Below are 14,482 nucleotides of genomic sequence, written 5' to 3'. Positions count from 1 at the left end.
CCAAGTGATACACCATGATTGACTAGTAGAACTTTTGAAGACTAATGAGATCAACATCCATTCAACTTGAAAGGAATATCTATGGGGAGGGGAACTTAGCCAAGAGCCCTGCTTCTCCATTGAGGTGTGAGTACCTCTCTTTTTTTCCCTGCTCAGAGACTTTACTGTTAACATTCACCATTTTTTTACCATGTTTGGTAGACAGTTGGTCTAAATGTCATTTATTTCTCCACTCAGATATAATTGTTTGGAACTCCCTAAATTTTCTACCAGATTTTTTCTACCTGAAAACTCTTCAGTTTCCTAAAATTTTTCATTTTTCTCTCCCCCACCCCCATTTAGCTCCACATGCTTCATCCAAAACCTCCTCCCTCCCTGGTTATGGGAGAAATGGCCTTCATCGGGTAAGTAAGATTTCTGTAGCTTTACGAAGATAGCCTTAAAATATTCCTTGTCTTGAAAGCTGATATTCAGATCTGTTCAGTACAACAATTTATTAAGTACCTATATGTCAGTAGGTTTTAGGGAGACAAAAACAAAACAACAGTCTTGCCTTTTAAAATTTTTTAATTTACTATATAGTATTGTTTGAGTACATGTTAACTTTGTGAGAGATGAGAAATAATTTAAAATTTTCATTATCTTTTTTTATACCACTTCCCCTCATATACACACTGAAACTTCCCTTATGACAACAATAACAACAAAAAGAAAACCACTTGATTTTGTGACTGGGTCTGATAGAATATGCAACCTTCCACACCTAAGCCCTACCTCTGAACTAAGAGTAGAGAGTTGGGTTGAGTCATCTGTCCTCCATAATGATGAAACTAGTCATTACCATTAGTTGTTGTCCAGCTGCCTTTTTGGTATGATTTTCATTGTCATTGTTGTAAACACTACATAATTTTTAAATTGTTACCATGTTGAATGCCTGGTATATCTACTTTGAATGTAAGACCTGTAGAAATCTCATTACTGAGGAAGAAAGATAAAATGACATTAGACTTCAATAGGCAGTTCTATGTAAAAAGAAGAAATCAAACATTTTTTGTAATTAGGAAACAAGTCCTAAACAAAGGAAAAAGAAATAATGTTATTACATTTTCCTGACACAAGCAAAACATACATGCATAAACAGTTCCCATTGAGGGAATAAGTCAGAAAAAAGGATTTTTAACTTGTGCTCAACAGCTACTCATTTTAGCAAGCCTCTAACAGAATAGTTAGATTATTTATTAAAGTCAAAAAGATTTCAAAATATTGGGAGAGGAAGGTGATTAGATAAATGAAGACAGTCTTACTTTGTAAGGAATTCTTTTGAATTCATTCTCTTTTCCCATCTTTCTCAGATATGGTTACCATAAGATGTTTTCTCACAAAATGCATTTTTCCCTATTACAGCCTGTTTCTACAGATTTTGCCCAATACAATAGCTATGGTGATGTCAGTGGTGGGATTCGAGGTAAGCCTTCCTACCTCAATATTTTCTGGTGTCTGCGAATAGCTGTCATTCATACTTTTTCCCATGATAGAGAATAGTGAATGGAATATAAAGTTTTTCTGTAAAGAGGCAATATGGCACAGTACATAGTAAGCTGAGCTTGGAGTCAGAAAGATGAATTCAACTCTTGACCTAGACTAGTCACTTAACTTCTCAGAGACCCCCTTCTCTGAGACTATAAGTTGTAGACAGTGCCATCTACATTGCTAAAGGGAGTCTCCTCATCAGAAATTTCCCATATGAATGAAATCATAGGACAAGTTCAAAATATATCTTTTATACATATATACATAATATATATGTGTGTACATAATCATGTTTATCTATGTCTGATCCTATAACCCCATTTGAAGTTTTCTTAGCAAATATACTAAAATAGTTTGCTTTTTCCTTCTCCAGCTCTTTTTACAGATGAGGAAACTGAGGCAGAGTTAAGTGACTTTCCCAGAGTCACACAGCTAGTGTCTGAGGCTAGATTTGAACTCAGGAGAGAAGTCTTCCTAACTCTAGGCCTGGCACTCTTATCTACTGTGCCACCTAGCAGCACATGTCATATTACATATTAAAAAAACAATTTATACATGTATAAAATTGATTGAAAGAGAATAAAAACTGTTATTTTGGATTTGGCTGATGTTCTAAGGCATGATTTTTTTTATCAATTTCTTTAGTTTGGATTTAAAATAATATACATCATATGTGTGTACTGAGGTGTTTTCTGCTTAGGGCAGATTTCAAAAACAATAATTAGTCAGCATAGCAACAATAATATATATATATATACATATATATATATATATATATATATATATAAAATCTTTTTGTGAGCTGGGAAAATTAATAATGCAGAAATCCCAAAGAATAATGTAATGATGCCAGGAGATGAAAACCAATTTGTTAGAATTTAGAATGAAATATGTTCTTTCTCTTGATGAGTTCATATTTTTATGTTCTGATTCTAATGATATTTCCTTTTCTTTTCCAGATTTCCAGGTAGAGTGTGCTTTTTCTTCCACTTTGACAACATAAACACATCAGCCATCTTCCTATTCAATTGTGAAATGGTCCTCCATGGAATGATTTTTGTTAATGAAATGTTGTTTTCTATTCATCTATGTGTTTGAGCCTAATCTTCAGTTTGTATTGGCAAGAGTTAGTTGTATCTGATGCTATCGTCTGTCTAGGTGATGAGTCACCTATCAGACAGAGTAAAGTAAGGCTTACATGTCTCTTCCTTTGGAAAGTCCCCTCTTAAACTATTTAAGCAATGAGTATCTAACATCTTTTTTTCTTTTGGTGATATAGATGACTTGGCATCTGAGCTTAGAGCTCCTGGGCTTCCCTTCCATTGCCTAGGCCCAACTAAAAGAGAAATTCAGAACAACTTCCATTTCTTAAATTCTGTGACCCTTTTTATCTGATAAATTTTCAGCCTTTCTCCATTCACGTCTATCTATAAAACTAGACATAACTCATTCTTTTGTCCACAAAATAAACCCTTGAATGATGCCATCCAGGAGCAGTTATATAGTAAATAAATCACTGAACTTCGAGTCAGGAAGACATGGATTCAAATCCCACTACAGATACTAACTGTATGGCCTTGCACAGGTTACTTAACCTCTCTAAACCTCAATTTCCAAATTTGTAAAACTAGAGAGTTGGACTCAGAGACCTCAAATGTCTCTTTCAGTTCTAAATCTATGGCCCTAATAGGTCATAATTCACAGGTCTAAAATTTTGTAGGTCTTCATATATTTTATACTCATTGATAGGAGATCGGTAAAGGTATGATTCTCATGGAAGCATGAGATGGTTTCTAGTTCCTCCTTTATGTAATTTAGACCTTGTCAATGCATAATTAATAAGAGAATTAGACCTGGTTTCTTGAAAAGAGATACCCTTAAAGTCAGGGCCTTTGGGATACTCTTGGTTGGCATATAAACAGAAAAATGGAAGAGACATACTCATAGTCAATTTTTTTTAATGGCAGCTGAGATTTTATTTGTATAATTGGCAGTGAGGTTTTATGCCTGAGAGAGAGAACTTCAGAAGTAAAACTCTTCTGTTTTCACTGTTCCTTGCATGCTTTTCCCACTCTGTGTATCATCTTTTACCTCTATATCTGATATAGACCCTCCCTGATGGCCATGTACCTGGAATGCGAATGGACAGAGGTGTGTCCATGCCTAACATGTTGGAGCCAAAGGTAAATGCAGATATCATGGACTTTCCTTTGACACAGTGAGAATTTAGTTGCTATAAAAAAAACAAACTTAAGCATTCTAATCTTCTTTCTCACTGCCATCCACAAAATCTACTCTGTACCCCACACTTTATTTTTGAATGGGGTTTATCCCCAAACCATATTAAACTAGATTTTAAATCCCTTGGCAGGAAGAGCCAGCTCTCATTTATCTTTGAACATCTTGCTACTCACTTAATAAGTATTATGTGTTTTTAAAATAGTGAAAAAGTTACACACTCATTTACAGATTTGGTTCTACCTAAATAACAATTTTAAGCATTTGCCATATGTTTTTAGGGAACTCACTGGGCTGTGGGTTACACGCTAATGGTGCTACTACCTAAGAAACAGCATTTGTTTGGTAAACAGTTGTGCTGACCTGCTCTTCTGAATCGATCAGAATCAGTCATTTTTCTGTAAAATCCTATGTGAGAAAATAAAAGATCTGACTTGAGAGAGCAGATGCTATTGTTACCTTGAAATACCAGTATGGCAAGCATTGTATCTCTAGCCTAGGGCAAGGAGAAACAGTATCTAGGAAATTCCATCTTTGAAAAAAAATCCCTCTTCAGGCATAGCTAAGAATAGCTACAATTTCCCCTAAACAAGCATCATTTTCCAGAATGGCAAAAACTCAGGATGCAGGTAAAAAATTATGGTTGGTTTGGTTTGGGGGTGTTTTTTAGCCCCTCCTACCACAGCCCTATCAGCAATTCAGGAGAGGAGAACTATTTTTAAGATGAGAGAAATCACAATAAATGTGGTCGAATGCTTATTTTTGATTGGCAGGCTTGGAAAGTATAGTTCAGTACTTGGCACATGGTAAGCACTTTAAGTGCTGGCTGATTGATTGACTAACTCCAAAAGATTCTGAATTAATCCTTCCCAAAATGAAAGGCAGAGGCTAAGTACTGAGATATTGCATCTACCCTTTTATGCATTATCAAATTCAGATTTTAACTTTTCTTTTCCTACACTGTTGAATTTACCTAAATCTTCCTTCACTGCGTTAAGTTGTGACCAGGTGTTCTCATGCCATTCCAAATGTTCCGAGTTTATGCCATGAAAACAAAGGTTCAGTCCTTCACAAAAGAATGAAATCATTTTTAATGTTTCAAGTATCTACTTCTGCATCTGATCTAATGAATCTTCTTACTGAAGAGAGAAATAAGAAGTAAGACTAACATTTAAATGATTCGGGGGGTTTAAAAGCTACAAAGCTCATTGGCATCGAGCCTTGCCACCTACCTTTAATTGTACAAACATTATGAAAATACCGACTCTGCTGTGGTCCATTTCTAAAAGTTCTGAACATAGTATGTAAGACTGTGGTGAAGCTGACCTGTTGCATTTGGATGGAGGAGGAGAAAGCCTGCTCCAATATACTTGCATGAGATCAATTATGCTGACCAAGATTTCATTAACAAATATATCAATAACCTAATTACTAATCCCCTAGTGCGGAAAAGATGCTTCATGGGTTGAAAATAGGGGCACACTGTTCAGATATTGGGGAGAGAGAACATATACCTAGCAAGGCATTTACTATAAAATTTAAACTTCTTTTTCAATACTCCACTATTAACAGATTTTCCCATATGAAATGCTCATGGTGACCAACAGAGGGCGGAATAAAATACTAAGAGATGTAGACAGAACCAGGCTTGAGGTAAGAACAGATTTTTCCCTGCTAGTGTTGATTTTTTTTTTTTTTTTTACTGCTTATTCCCCTTCTTTCTTCCCCTCCCTCCCATTACTTCCCATCCTAAAAAACATCTATTCAGTAAAATATGGGATGGGAGAGGGGAAAGTACCTAATGATTTGTAGACAATCCTAAGAGTTAACTTGGAAGGAAACTCTTATTTCTCATCAGAGATTTCTATGGAAAGTGCCTACTGAAATCCCACAAAGAACTCTCCTGACAGCTTTGTACACGATATATGTGGCTATAAAATCCAGGCAGTCTTTGAGCTCTTTAGACTTCATTGGGCCAACTGACTGTCACTTTTGCCAGAAAGGTATAGACACAAACATAATTCTAAAGCACAAAGTCCAAAACAGCTAAAATGTGACTCTGAGAGGAGACCATAAAGGGTGGATGATGATAATGGAGGTAAAAAACCTGTACCCTAATGCCTGATGCACTGAAGAAATTTGTTTAAAGCTCTTTGTAAACTTTAAAGGGACTAGATCTGTGATTTCTTCAATATAGGGAACTTTTTCTACCAATTCAGGTTAGTAACTTCTCCAAAAGTTTTTTTAATTATAATTATTGTTAAATTTTTTTTAATTATCAGAAATTTTTTCCCTCTTGTTCTGCTCCACAACCTGTGTGGGGGCAGAGTAGGATGGCAAAGCCCATATAATAAATATATACATGAAACCTATAGTCCTACAGAGTCACCTCTAATACTCAGAAGTTAAGTGACTTTGTAGGGTCACACAAGCAGTAAGTATTGGAGGTGAGACTTAAAACCAGGTTGTCTAGGCTTTGAGGTCCGCTCTCTCCACTATTCCACACTGCTTTTTTACAACCTTTAAAGCTGTATCGAATTGTCCATTGTTTATAATTTTTATTATTATTATTAAACACAACCCAACTGTGCCTAGTGCAACAGAATGGGGTGTCTATTCAGTAAATAAAAATTACTCAGGAGTTAATTTGGCCTGGTTTTTAAATGGGAATTATAGATGATTTAAAACAAATTATTCTCATTTGAAATTCAGACCCAGAAGATAAAAATAATGTCCTTTTGAAAGATGTGGAAATCTTAATTCATGTATTGTTGTAGTCATATAAGGCAATAGCAGCTCAGATGTTAAGATGAGCTCAAAATTATATTGAGTATGGAAAGGGAGAAACTGTTTGCCACCCTGGGAATGTTAGGGCATGCTTCTTTACTCTATGGAAGTCTCTGCATTCCATGTTAAAGTATAGTTTGGGCTTTTGTGCCCTTGGCAGCTTTTTGTGTTTTTCCAAATGACTGGTTTCAATCAAGAAAAGCTTTGTATGTTGGCAGGAAAGTTTTGCAACTTTTCTCTACCCAGGGGCAGTCACCTGTGTAAAGCAGAACTGTCAACCCAGAAAGGGGGCAGTTGATAAACAAGTACTTCTAATGTGCCTACTCTGTGCCATGTGGTATACCGGGCATTAGAAATACCAGATCAGAAAATAAAGCCATAGTGCTATCGGCTTAGTGAACCTTGGTATCAGCTCCTTGGAGTTAGTATCATTCTAATTTTCATGAATACCTTGCTAGCTATTTTTATGCAGAATATCTAATTGACAGGTAGGGGCAAAAAATCAGACTTAATAAGAAAACATGATATGAGCAAGGAGTAAAATAAAAGTGTATCCATGTATAATAACACTGCCAAGCCACTGGAATACTCTTTGGTGACAGAGGAGGGGATGCCAGCCTCAGACTCTTATTTGAGCATTCAGGGTCATCCAGAACTGACCTTTGTTCATTTCTCTCCCGTCCAGCGCCATTTAGCACCTGAAGTGTTTCGAGAAATATTTGGGATGTCAATACAGGAGTTTGACAAGTTACCTCTTTGGAGACGCAACGACATGAAGAAAAAAGCAAAACTCTTCTAAGTCACATCTGCCCGACAATTTGAAATGTTGATGAGGATGATGCATAAGATATAGTATTATATAATGGCCATGTTTGATTGGAGAACTTACAAACTACTTCTCCACAGCAACAACAAAAAGGGAAAAATCTGATTGAGGCACCCGTGATCTAACCATTGGCCCACCAACAGCAACACTTGCCAAGAAGCAATGGGGTGGAACTTTATATGTTCCAAAACTTGACAGTAGTTTTCATGTGTGATCTTTTTACATTATCTTCTGTACATGATTTGAGCCACTTTCTTATTTGTTTCCCTTTAACTGTTGTAAAAAATAATACAACAGACTATTGGTCAAGCCAGGAAGTGCCCTTAAGATGCTGAATGGGGAAAAAAGTAGTTTTAATAACTCCAAAAAAATGATTATATATATTACAGTACTGTGGTGAAGAAGGAAAAAAAAAACCTGTGTAACATATCCATATGGTAACATTAGTCATATTGCACAAATGTTTCTTAATTGGCCTCATTTAAAACTGCCCATTCTGTAGCCGTAGGAGAAATCAGAGAGGCAGGCACCTGAGGAAAATGCTCCACTGGGCTGCTTACCAGTGGAATGACGTTAAATGTGTTCCTCACTCTCTGCTGTACACATTTGCTAGGATGTGGTTGGTGAATTTTTGCGCTTTTGTAAAGAATATTTCTCTCTCCTCACTTTTTTTTTTTTTTGCTTCAGATAACTTGGCTTCAGCTTAACCTACCCAGCAAAGGCAAGTAGCAAATCTGAACCCAGCTTGCAAAAAGAGAGGAGGGAAAGCTCTCCTTTAGATTGACCTGGGTTGCATGCTCTTTGGGGACACACACCACCAAGTTTCCCCAGGAAGCACACCATGTTATAGAAGATAACACGTCATGTTCTTCTGCCAATGCCAATGTGCTAGCCTGTCATCATCTATCCGTGTGACACGTTCTATATCATATCACACTGAAGGTCATTTCAACCGTAGGCTAAGAAAGGCTCTATTTTTCTCTCTTTCATCTTTGCAGTTGTTTGGAATTTACTCAAGTTGAAGGTGAGAAAGAGGAAGTTGGCTTTCCTTTGTGCCTCATTCTTTTGAGACTTCATGATTTGTGGACAAAAATGACTCAGAATAATTTTTGAATCATGGGCTTCAAAAATCTCATTACCGCATAAATGCTCTAGTTTTTGAAGAAGAATATGTCAGTGAAATATGCAAGGGGCAAGTCATTTCTGTGGAAGGATCAGGTTATTTTCTTCTACTCTTCTGTCCCCTAGTGAAAAGTGAGATGGGATATATATATGTACATATATATGAAAATATATATATGTACAACAACAATGCACTGATATAATTACCCATTTCTTGCTTTGAGCAACTCCCAAATTCTGACTACAGAGCAAAGAATTAAGTTAACATTGTGACTTGACAGATCAAGCCATTTCCCCTTAAGGTCCAAAGTCTTGTAAGAGGAGATATACATGTATGGTTCCTAAAATGGGAATCCAGGGATCCCCCCCTTACACTTAAATAGAACTCAGTCTATCTGTTCGCCTCACAATAAACAAGAGTCATTCAATATATGTGGCTCCTTACCACGGGGCTCCCCTAGAACCACCGGTGCAAGAATCAAAACATAACTTCATAGGTCCCTAAAGAAACCAAAGGAGAAGGTATTTGAGTTGATCTGCAAGAGTTCCATTTATGGTGAGAGATTGGAGATTCTACTCTTGACAGGGATAAATAAGATTAGCTGTCTGTCTGGCAGCTAATGATGGAAACAACTAGGCTTGTTTTCCAAATGGGCATAGTATGTAGAGATACAAGGAGAAATGCTATGTGGGTACAACACACTTAAATGTACTAGGTGCTATAGTAGAGAGTAGAATCCATGTATAGTAGTCTTTTTATTTACTAATCTAGTTGAAGCCATCTAATTTTATTGTACCTTCAGACCCATGGAGTGAATGTTCAATGACTGTCTACATATGTGTCTATCTATATATCTATATGTGTGAGTGTGTGTATCTTAGATCTACTAAATCATGTAACAAACTGTTCCTGTGCTAGGCATACTGGGTTATTTTTGAGAAGATGAAAGCTTTGCTTGACCCTAAACCAAACTTCTGCCTTCATTTTTGTCCCTTGAAGCATTAGTTGCTTCATTATCCACTATGGTGAGAGTGTCTATTGCTGTTCTGTCATCTCTCTGAACTCTCCTGTGGCTGCCACCCTTGCCAAATCCTTTTTTATTCTTTTATGTCTGGTGATCTTTTCTGGCAAAGCAAGCTATCCAGTGTTTGTGCCCTTTCATAGTTCTATAAGGCTTGTTTTAATAGGAGGGCTGTATTCCCAAAGTTTATTCACAAAATAAAAGAGAAAACCTACTGGAGTAAAATTCCAACCCTTTGGCTCCCCAATTTTTTTTTCATCTAATGGAAGAAAACAGTGGCTCTTAATCATTTTGTAGTCATCCACTTAACCCAAAAATTTACTTGCACATCAGATATTAGTGCATTAAAAAAAAAAGAAAAATTAAGGTACCTGGTAAACATAGATACAGTTAAATGACCAAAAATCTCATTCTTCGGGCCAGGTGGGGAAGATGTGATTGGATTCTTAGTCAGAAAAACACAAAATGTAGCAGAAAAGTACCTAACATCTAGTTCAAGCCCTTTGTTGTTTAGATTAGAGACTGGGACCCCTGAAAGGTTATATGACTTGTCCAATATCAGACAACCTTTAATGGGAGAGCTAAGACAAGAACCCAAGTCATCTCAAGCCCCATCTTCTGAATCCTAAATGATATTGCCACTGTAAGGGGTTTTATTTTAAGTAGATCTTCCATCCAGACCTAAAAAGTCATTTTCCATCTCATTCATTTGCTGCTAATACTACTAATTAGAGCAGAAGGACCTCCCCAACTCCCAATACGCACACACCAAAATTACCTGCCAAAGAACTCATGAGCCTCCCGTCTGTAGACAAGACTACACTTTGATGAGTGAAAGACTTAGAAACCTGAACACTCATGACAATAGAATGCATCGTAGGCTAGGGCTATCGTACCATTACTCTAGGTTGGGGAATCGGCTGGTCTAGTTTAGGTAACTGCCAAATCATACACGTGGACTTGTCAGGTTCATTAAAATCAGCCTAGCATGCACACCTTGGAGACGCACCCAGGTCACTCGATAGGGTGCAGCTGGACCATGTTAAAAGCAAACCCTGTATTACCTAAGACACTATTTATATGATATTTAAATCAGGAGTAAAAATTCACTTTACAAAAAAAAAAAAAAAGCTTAATATTAGATGAATTTAATTATCAACTGTCCTCGGTTTATTTTCAAAGTATTCTTAGGTTTATGACCATCTGATTGACTTGCACCTTTTCAGGAATGCATCTAATATGCAAAGAGAGGTTTACTTTAGAAGCGAATCACTAACTAAACTTTAATGAACTTAAGGAGGTTCAAAGTAAGACTTTGTCTTCCTTGCCGACGGTGTCCTTTAAAACAGATCACAGCGATTTGAAGAACATTAGAAGACTGCAGCAATAGATCTCTCTCTTTTTTTTAAAGCTTGGGACTAGTTTTGAAGTGCTCTTAATATGTTTTTTGCAATGAGCTCTGTTGAATCACCTTTTTTCTCAAAGCATCCAAGGCACAGTGCTGAATAAGGCGCAAGAAGTAATTCTGCATCTGCGTTTTCCCCTGGTCACCTTCCGTCAGAAGAAAATATGCTTCCAATTGATCTTCTTCTGATAGAGAAGCCGTGGCCATTCTCTTGGGACTGCTCTCACCCCTCCAGCTGGTGAGGTTGGTCGTCTTTACCAGCAATTTCTGGCAGATGAGCTGGTAATATTTATAAATCCTTAATCTGATTTCATGACACTTTGAAGCAAATACTTTTTCTAAAGAATTGCTTCTCTTGGATACAGTTAACGCTTTTGCAAGTTTGAAAATTTTAGGTCACTTTTGATTAGATAGATCTTTCTAAAACCTGTTTGAGACAACACCTTAACGTCATTTAAAAAAGGAGAACAGCAGGCAACTCTTCCAGGCTATATGCTTTTGTAAACATTTTCCTGATCGGCAAGAAGGATGCTGAAAGGAAAATCAGTCTTATGTCACCGACCTATCTGTGCCCCCCATGCAAAATATGTCTTGGACAAATCGATTTTTACAAATCACCTACTCTTTCTCATCAGTGCTTGTTTACTCTGTACCCATTTGCTTTTCCTGCGTATCCGATGCCTGGATGTTGCCTTTGCTCTCTGTTTTTTCCCATACATTAAAAAAAAACAACAAAACCACAATGTAGTTCTTTCTGATGAAATGGACATTTTATTTTAAGGAACCAGATGCTTCTCACTGCTGGGAAATCATTAGTGTTCTCTTACAAAAACATTTCTAATATAGTAATAATAATAATAGTTTGTATTATTAATACAGAGAAAAAATATTTCAGTCAGAGTAATTCTACTCACAATAAGAGCTACTGAAAATCTTGTATTAAATAAAGATTGCTTGTTTGGGGGGTGTACAATCATTGCTTTCTCAGATACTATCAAGGAGGCAATGGGTAACACCAAGAATCATTCTTGACTATAGTTTGAATTTTAATTTGTCCCAGTTTAATTTATGATAAATTCAGCAAACAGATTTATATAGAAATACTCTCTAAGATAACTAATATATGTGCAGTTCTAAATTCAACTCAAATACTTATTTTAAGATGCTTCAGATCTTTGGGTGATAATGGTTACCATTAGAATGCATTGTTCCCTAACATGTCTCCCACAACTCCTGTTGATGAACTGTCGTTATCTATTTTAAAAGCTGGTATTCAAAATGATTGCAGTCCCTCTAATCATTATAATTTTTATTTAACTCCAGGGAGCAAGGCAAAAGGATATATTTAAACATTGTTCTACCCATGGAAATGAATTTGTTATTCTTAACATACTTGTCCAGTAATGTGCGTGATTTCTGTGAGTTGCTGACAAATCTGTGCATGATAGCCCTTAAAATCACTTTTACTCTGGTTTTCTTTTTTAAAAAGATTAAAGGAATTTTTCTTCCCATTCCCCCTTCTTTGCTTCCAAAAATATTCAAACAAATATTTGGAAGACTTCCTTTTGAAAAAGAGAAAGAAAGAAAGAAAAGAAAGAAAAAATGTGTGTTGTGTCTCCTGTGAAAGTGAATTGTCTGTCTCCACACTGAGTACTCAATGCTTGTATGCAGAGTGAAGAGTTGGCCTGCCATTCTCTGGGTTGCTGTTCTGTAGAATTACTGATCTTCTCCACTTTTCCTGTTGCAAGCAACACATATTGCACTCCTATGCCACTATAATCTGCATCACTGTTGTACTCAGAACAAGTCAATGAATAAAGTTTTGTGCTTTATTCTTAAATGCTTTGTTTTATTTCTCTTTTGGTCACTACCCTTAAAAGGGCAACTGTTTGGTGGAGGGATGGACTCCAGAAATGCTAAAGTCTTCCTTCTACAGAGTTCTAAGAAAAACTCCCAAATCTGTTGGTGTTTGAGTGGCAAAAGACATGGAAAGAGACATGGAATTTTAGAACAGGAAGAGTCTTAAGAGAACTGAACCCAACTTCCACATTTTACAGATGAAGAACATGAAACCTAGAGAGGAAAATCACTCTCCCAAAGCCATATTATTCATGAACGACAAAGCAGAACTCAAACCCAGTTAGGATAAATAAGAGATAAGAACCTAGCAAGCCTAGTCAACAAGCACTTATTAAGCACAGTGCTTAATGTGCCCGGCACTGTGCCAAGCATTGAGATTCAAAGAAAAGCAAAAACTAATTAGATTCCAAATGATTCCTATTTCTCCTTTTTATTCTCTGCATGTGTTTTTCTTCTTTTGCTTCATGGTTACATCTTTGGGGATTTAGTGTCTATTTTGTTTAGGGAGATTTTTTTAAGTTTGTTTTTTCTTATTTTTTTCTTTCCTCCTCCTGACCCAATATTGCCTATGACAAAAGGGGGTGTCCAGTAAAATCTCTAAAAGGATTTACATTTTAGAAGGTACTCTATAACAGCTATGTCAAACTCAGAAACAATATTCACCTATAGGTTCATAGTGACATAGAAAACCACCTATTAACAGTACTATATTTTTGTTAAATTTGTCCAATTACATTTTAATGTAGTTCAGGCTACAAGAGGACCCACTGGTCCTGTGTTGGACATCTGTGCTCTAGAAGATCCATAAGCCCTTGGCCACCACGGGGTGATGGGCGATAGAGCCAAAATATCTATCCATTTTCCTTCCTTCTACAACCCGGACAAAGACAGTTTTCCTTAAAAGATGATTGTCTTTAGGTCTTGGCTGGCCGAGGGGACCAAGGCTCAAGTTACGCCTCCCTTGATGTAGCTTCCTGGTAGCCTCTATCTATATTGATGTGGTTTTCCAATTACTTAAGAACCTGCCTATTGGAGAGTTCCATGTCATCTAGACTTGTCAGTTGTGCCAAGATGGTGTAAGTCACCACACCTTGGCCCGCTTATTCCCATTTCCATAAGAAAAAGAGACAAATCAGTCTTCAGAATAAAATGCTAGAATATCCTTGTTCAATATCTTTCTGTGCTATAACCAAGTATGCCTCCTTTTTGTTTACTATACATTTTTGTTCCAGTGTCAAACCTGGAATAAATATGGTGCCGGTCTACATCGGACCCACCTCTAACTGACTGTAATCCATCAGAACTGTAACTCAGTTACACATCTTTACTGAAATGCTTTCTTCCATTGAAAATCTCAAGACTAATCAATGCTAGCAAGTTTTTAAAAATAGCCTGTACCCTTCCACTGTAATGTTAAGCCTCTATTTCTTTTTGCTTTAGAATAGAGAAAGAGAGCTGCAACTCATAATGGCTTATTTGTTATATCAACTCTGTGTTTTTAGAATGGCCCAAGAGTGTTTTCATGGCATTATGACCAAAACCAAAGGCAAACAGGAATAAAATGTAAGCCACGTGTTTACTATAGAAAGCCAAAAATTCTGGAGAAGACACCAACTTTAGAATCGCGCACGTGGACCTGAATTACCAAAATATTAGGTTAATCCTACCTTAAAGTATTTTCTATTTAGATTG

General features: G+C 36.7%; 1 protein-coding gene across 11 annotated transcripts in view; it reads left to right on the top strand.

Annotated features, from left to right (window-relative positions):
* The window catches only part of ABLIM1 (actin binding LIM protein 1), a 268,909-nt gene extending 256,554 nt beyond the window's left edge, over positions 1-12,355 (top strand). For all 11 annotated transcript variants that reach the window (XM_044665602.1, XM_044665611.1, XM_044665607.1 and 8 more), the window contains 6 exons: positions 343-404; positions 1,405-1,465; positions 2,490-2,497; positions 3,639-3,713; positions 5,341-5,421; positions 7,241-12,355. In XM_044665602.1, coding sequence (XP_044521537.1) covers positions 343-404; positions 1,405-1,465; positions 2,490-2,497; positions 3,639-3,713; positions 5,341-5,421; positions 7,241-7,354 — 401 coding nt within the window. In that variant the 3' untranslated portion in view covers positions 7,355-12,355. The remainder of the gene's footprint in view (positions 1-342; positions 405-1,404; positions 1,466-2,489; positions 2,498-3,638; positions 3,714-5,340; positions 5,422-7,240) is intronic.
* The last annotated feature ends 2,127 nt before the right edge of the window (positions 12,356-14,482 follow it).

Source organism: Gracilinanus agilis, chromosome 2 (assembly GCF_016433145.1).
Source record: "Gracilinanus agilis isolate LMUSP501 chromosome 2, AgileGrace, whole genome shotgun sequence".
NCBI classification, from domain to species: Eukaryota; Metazoa; Chordata; class Mammalia; order Didelphimorphia; family Didelphidae; genus Gracilinanus; species Gracilinanus agilis.
The sequence above is the reverse complement of the archived record's forward strand: the minus strand, read 5'-3'. Positions and strand labels throughout refer to the sequence as shown.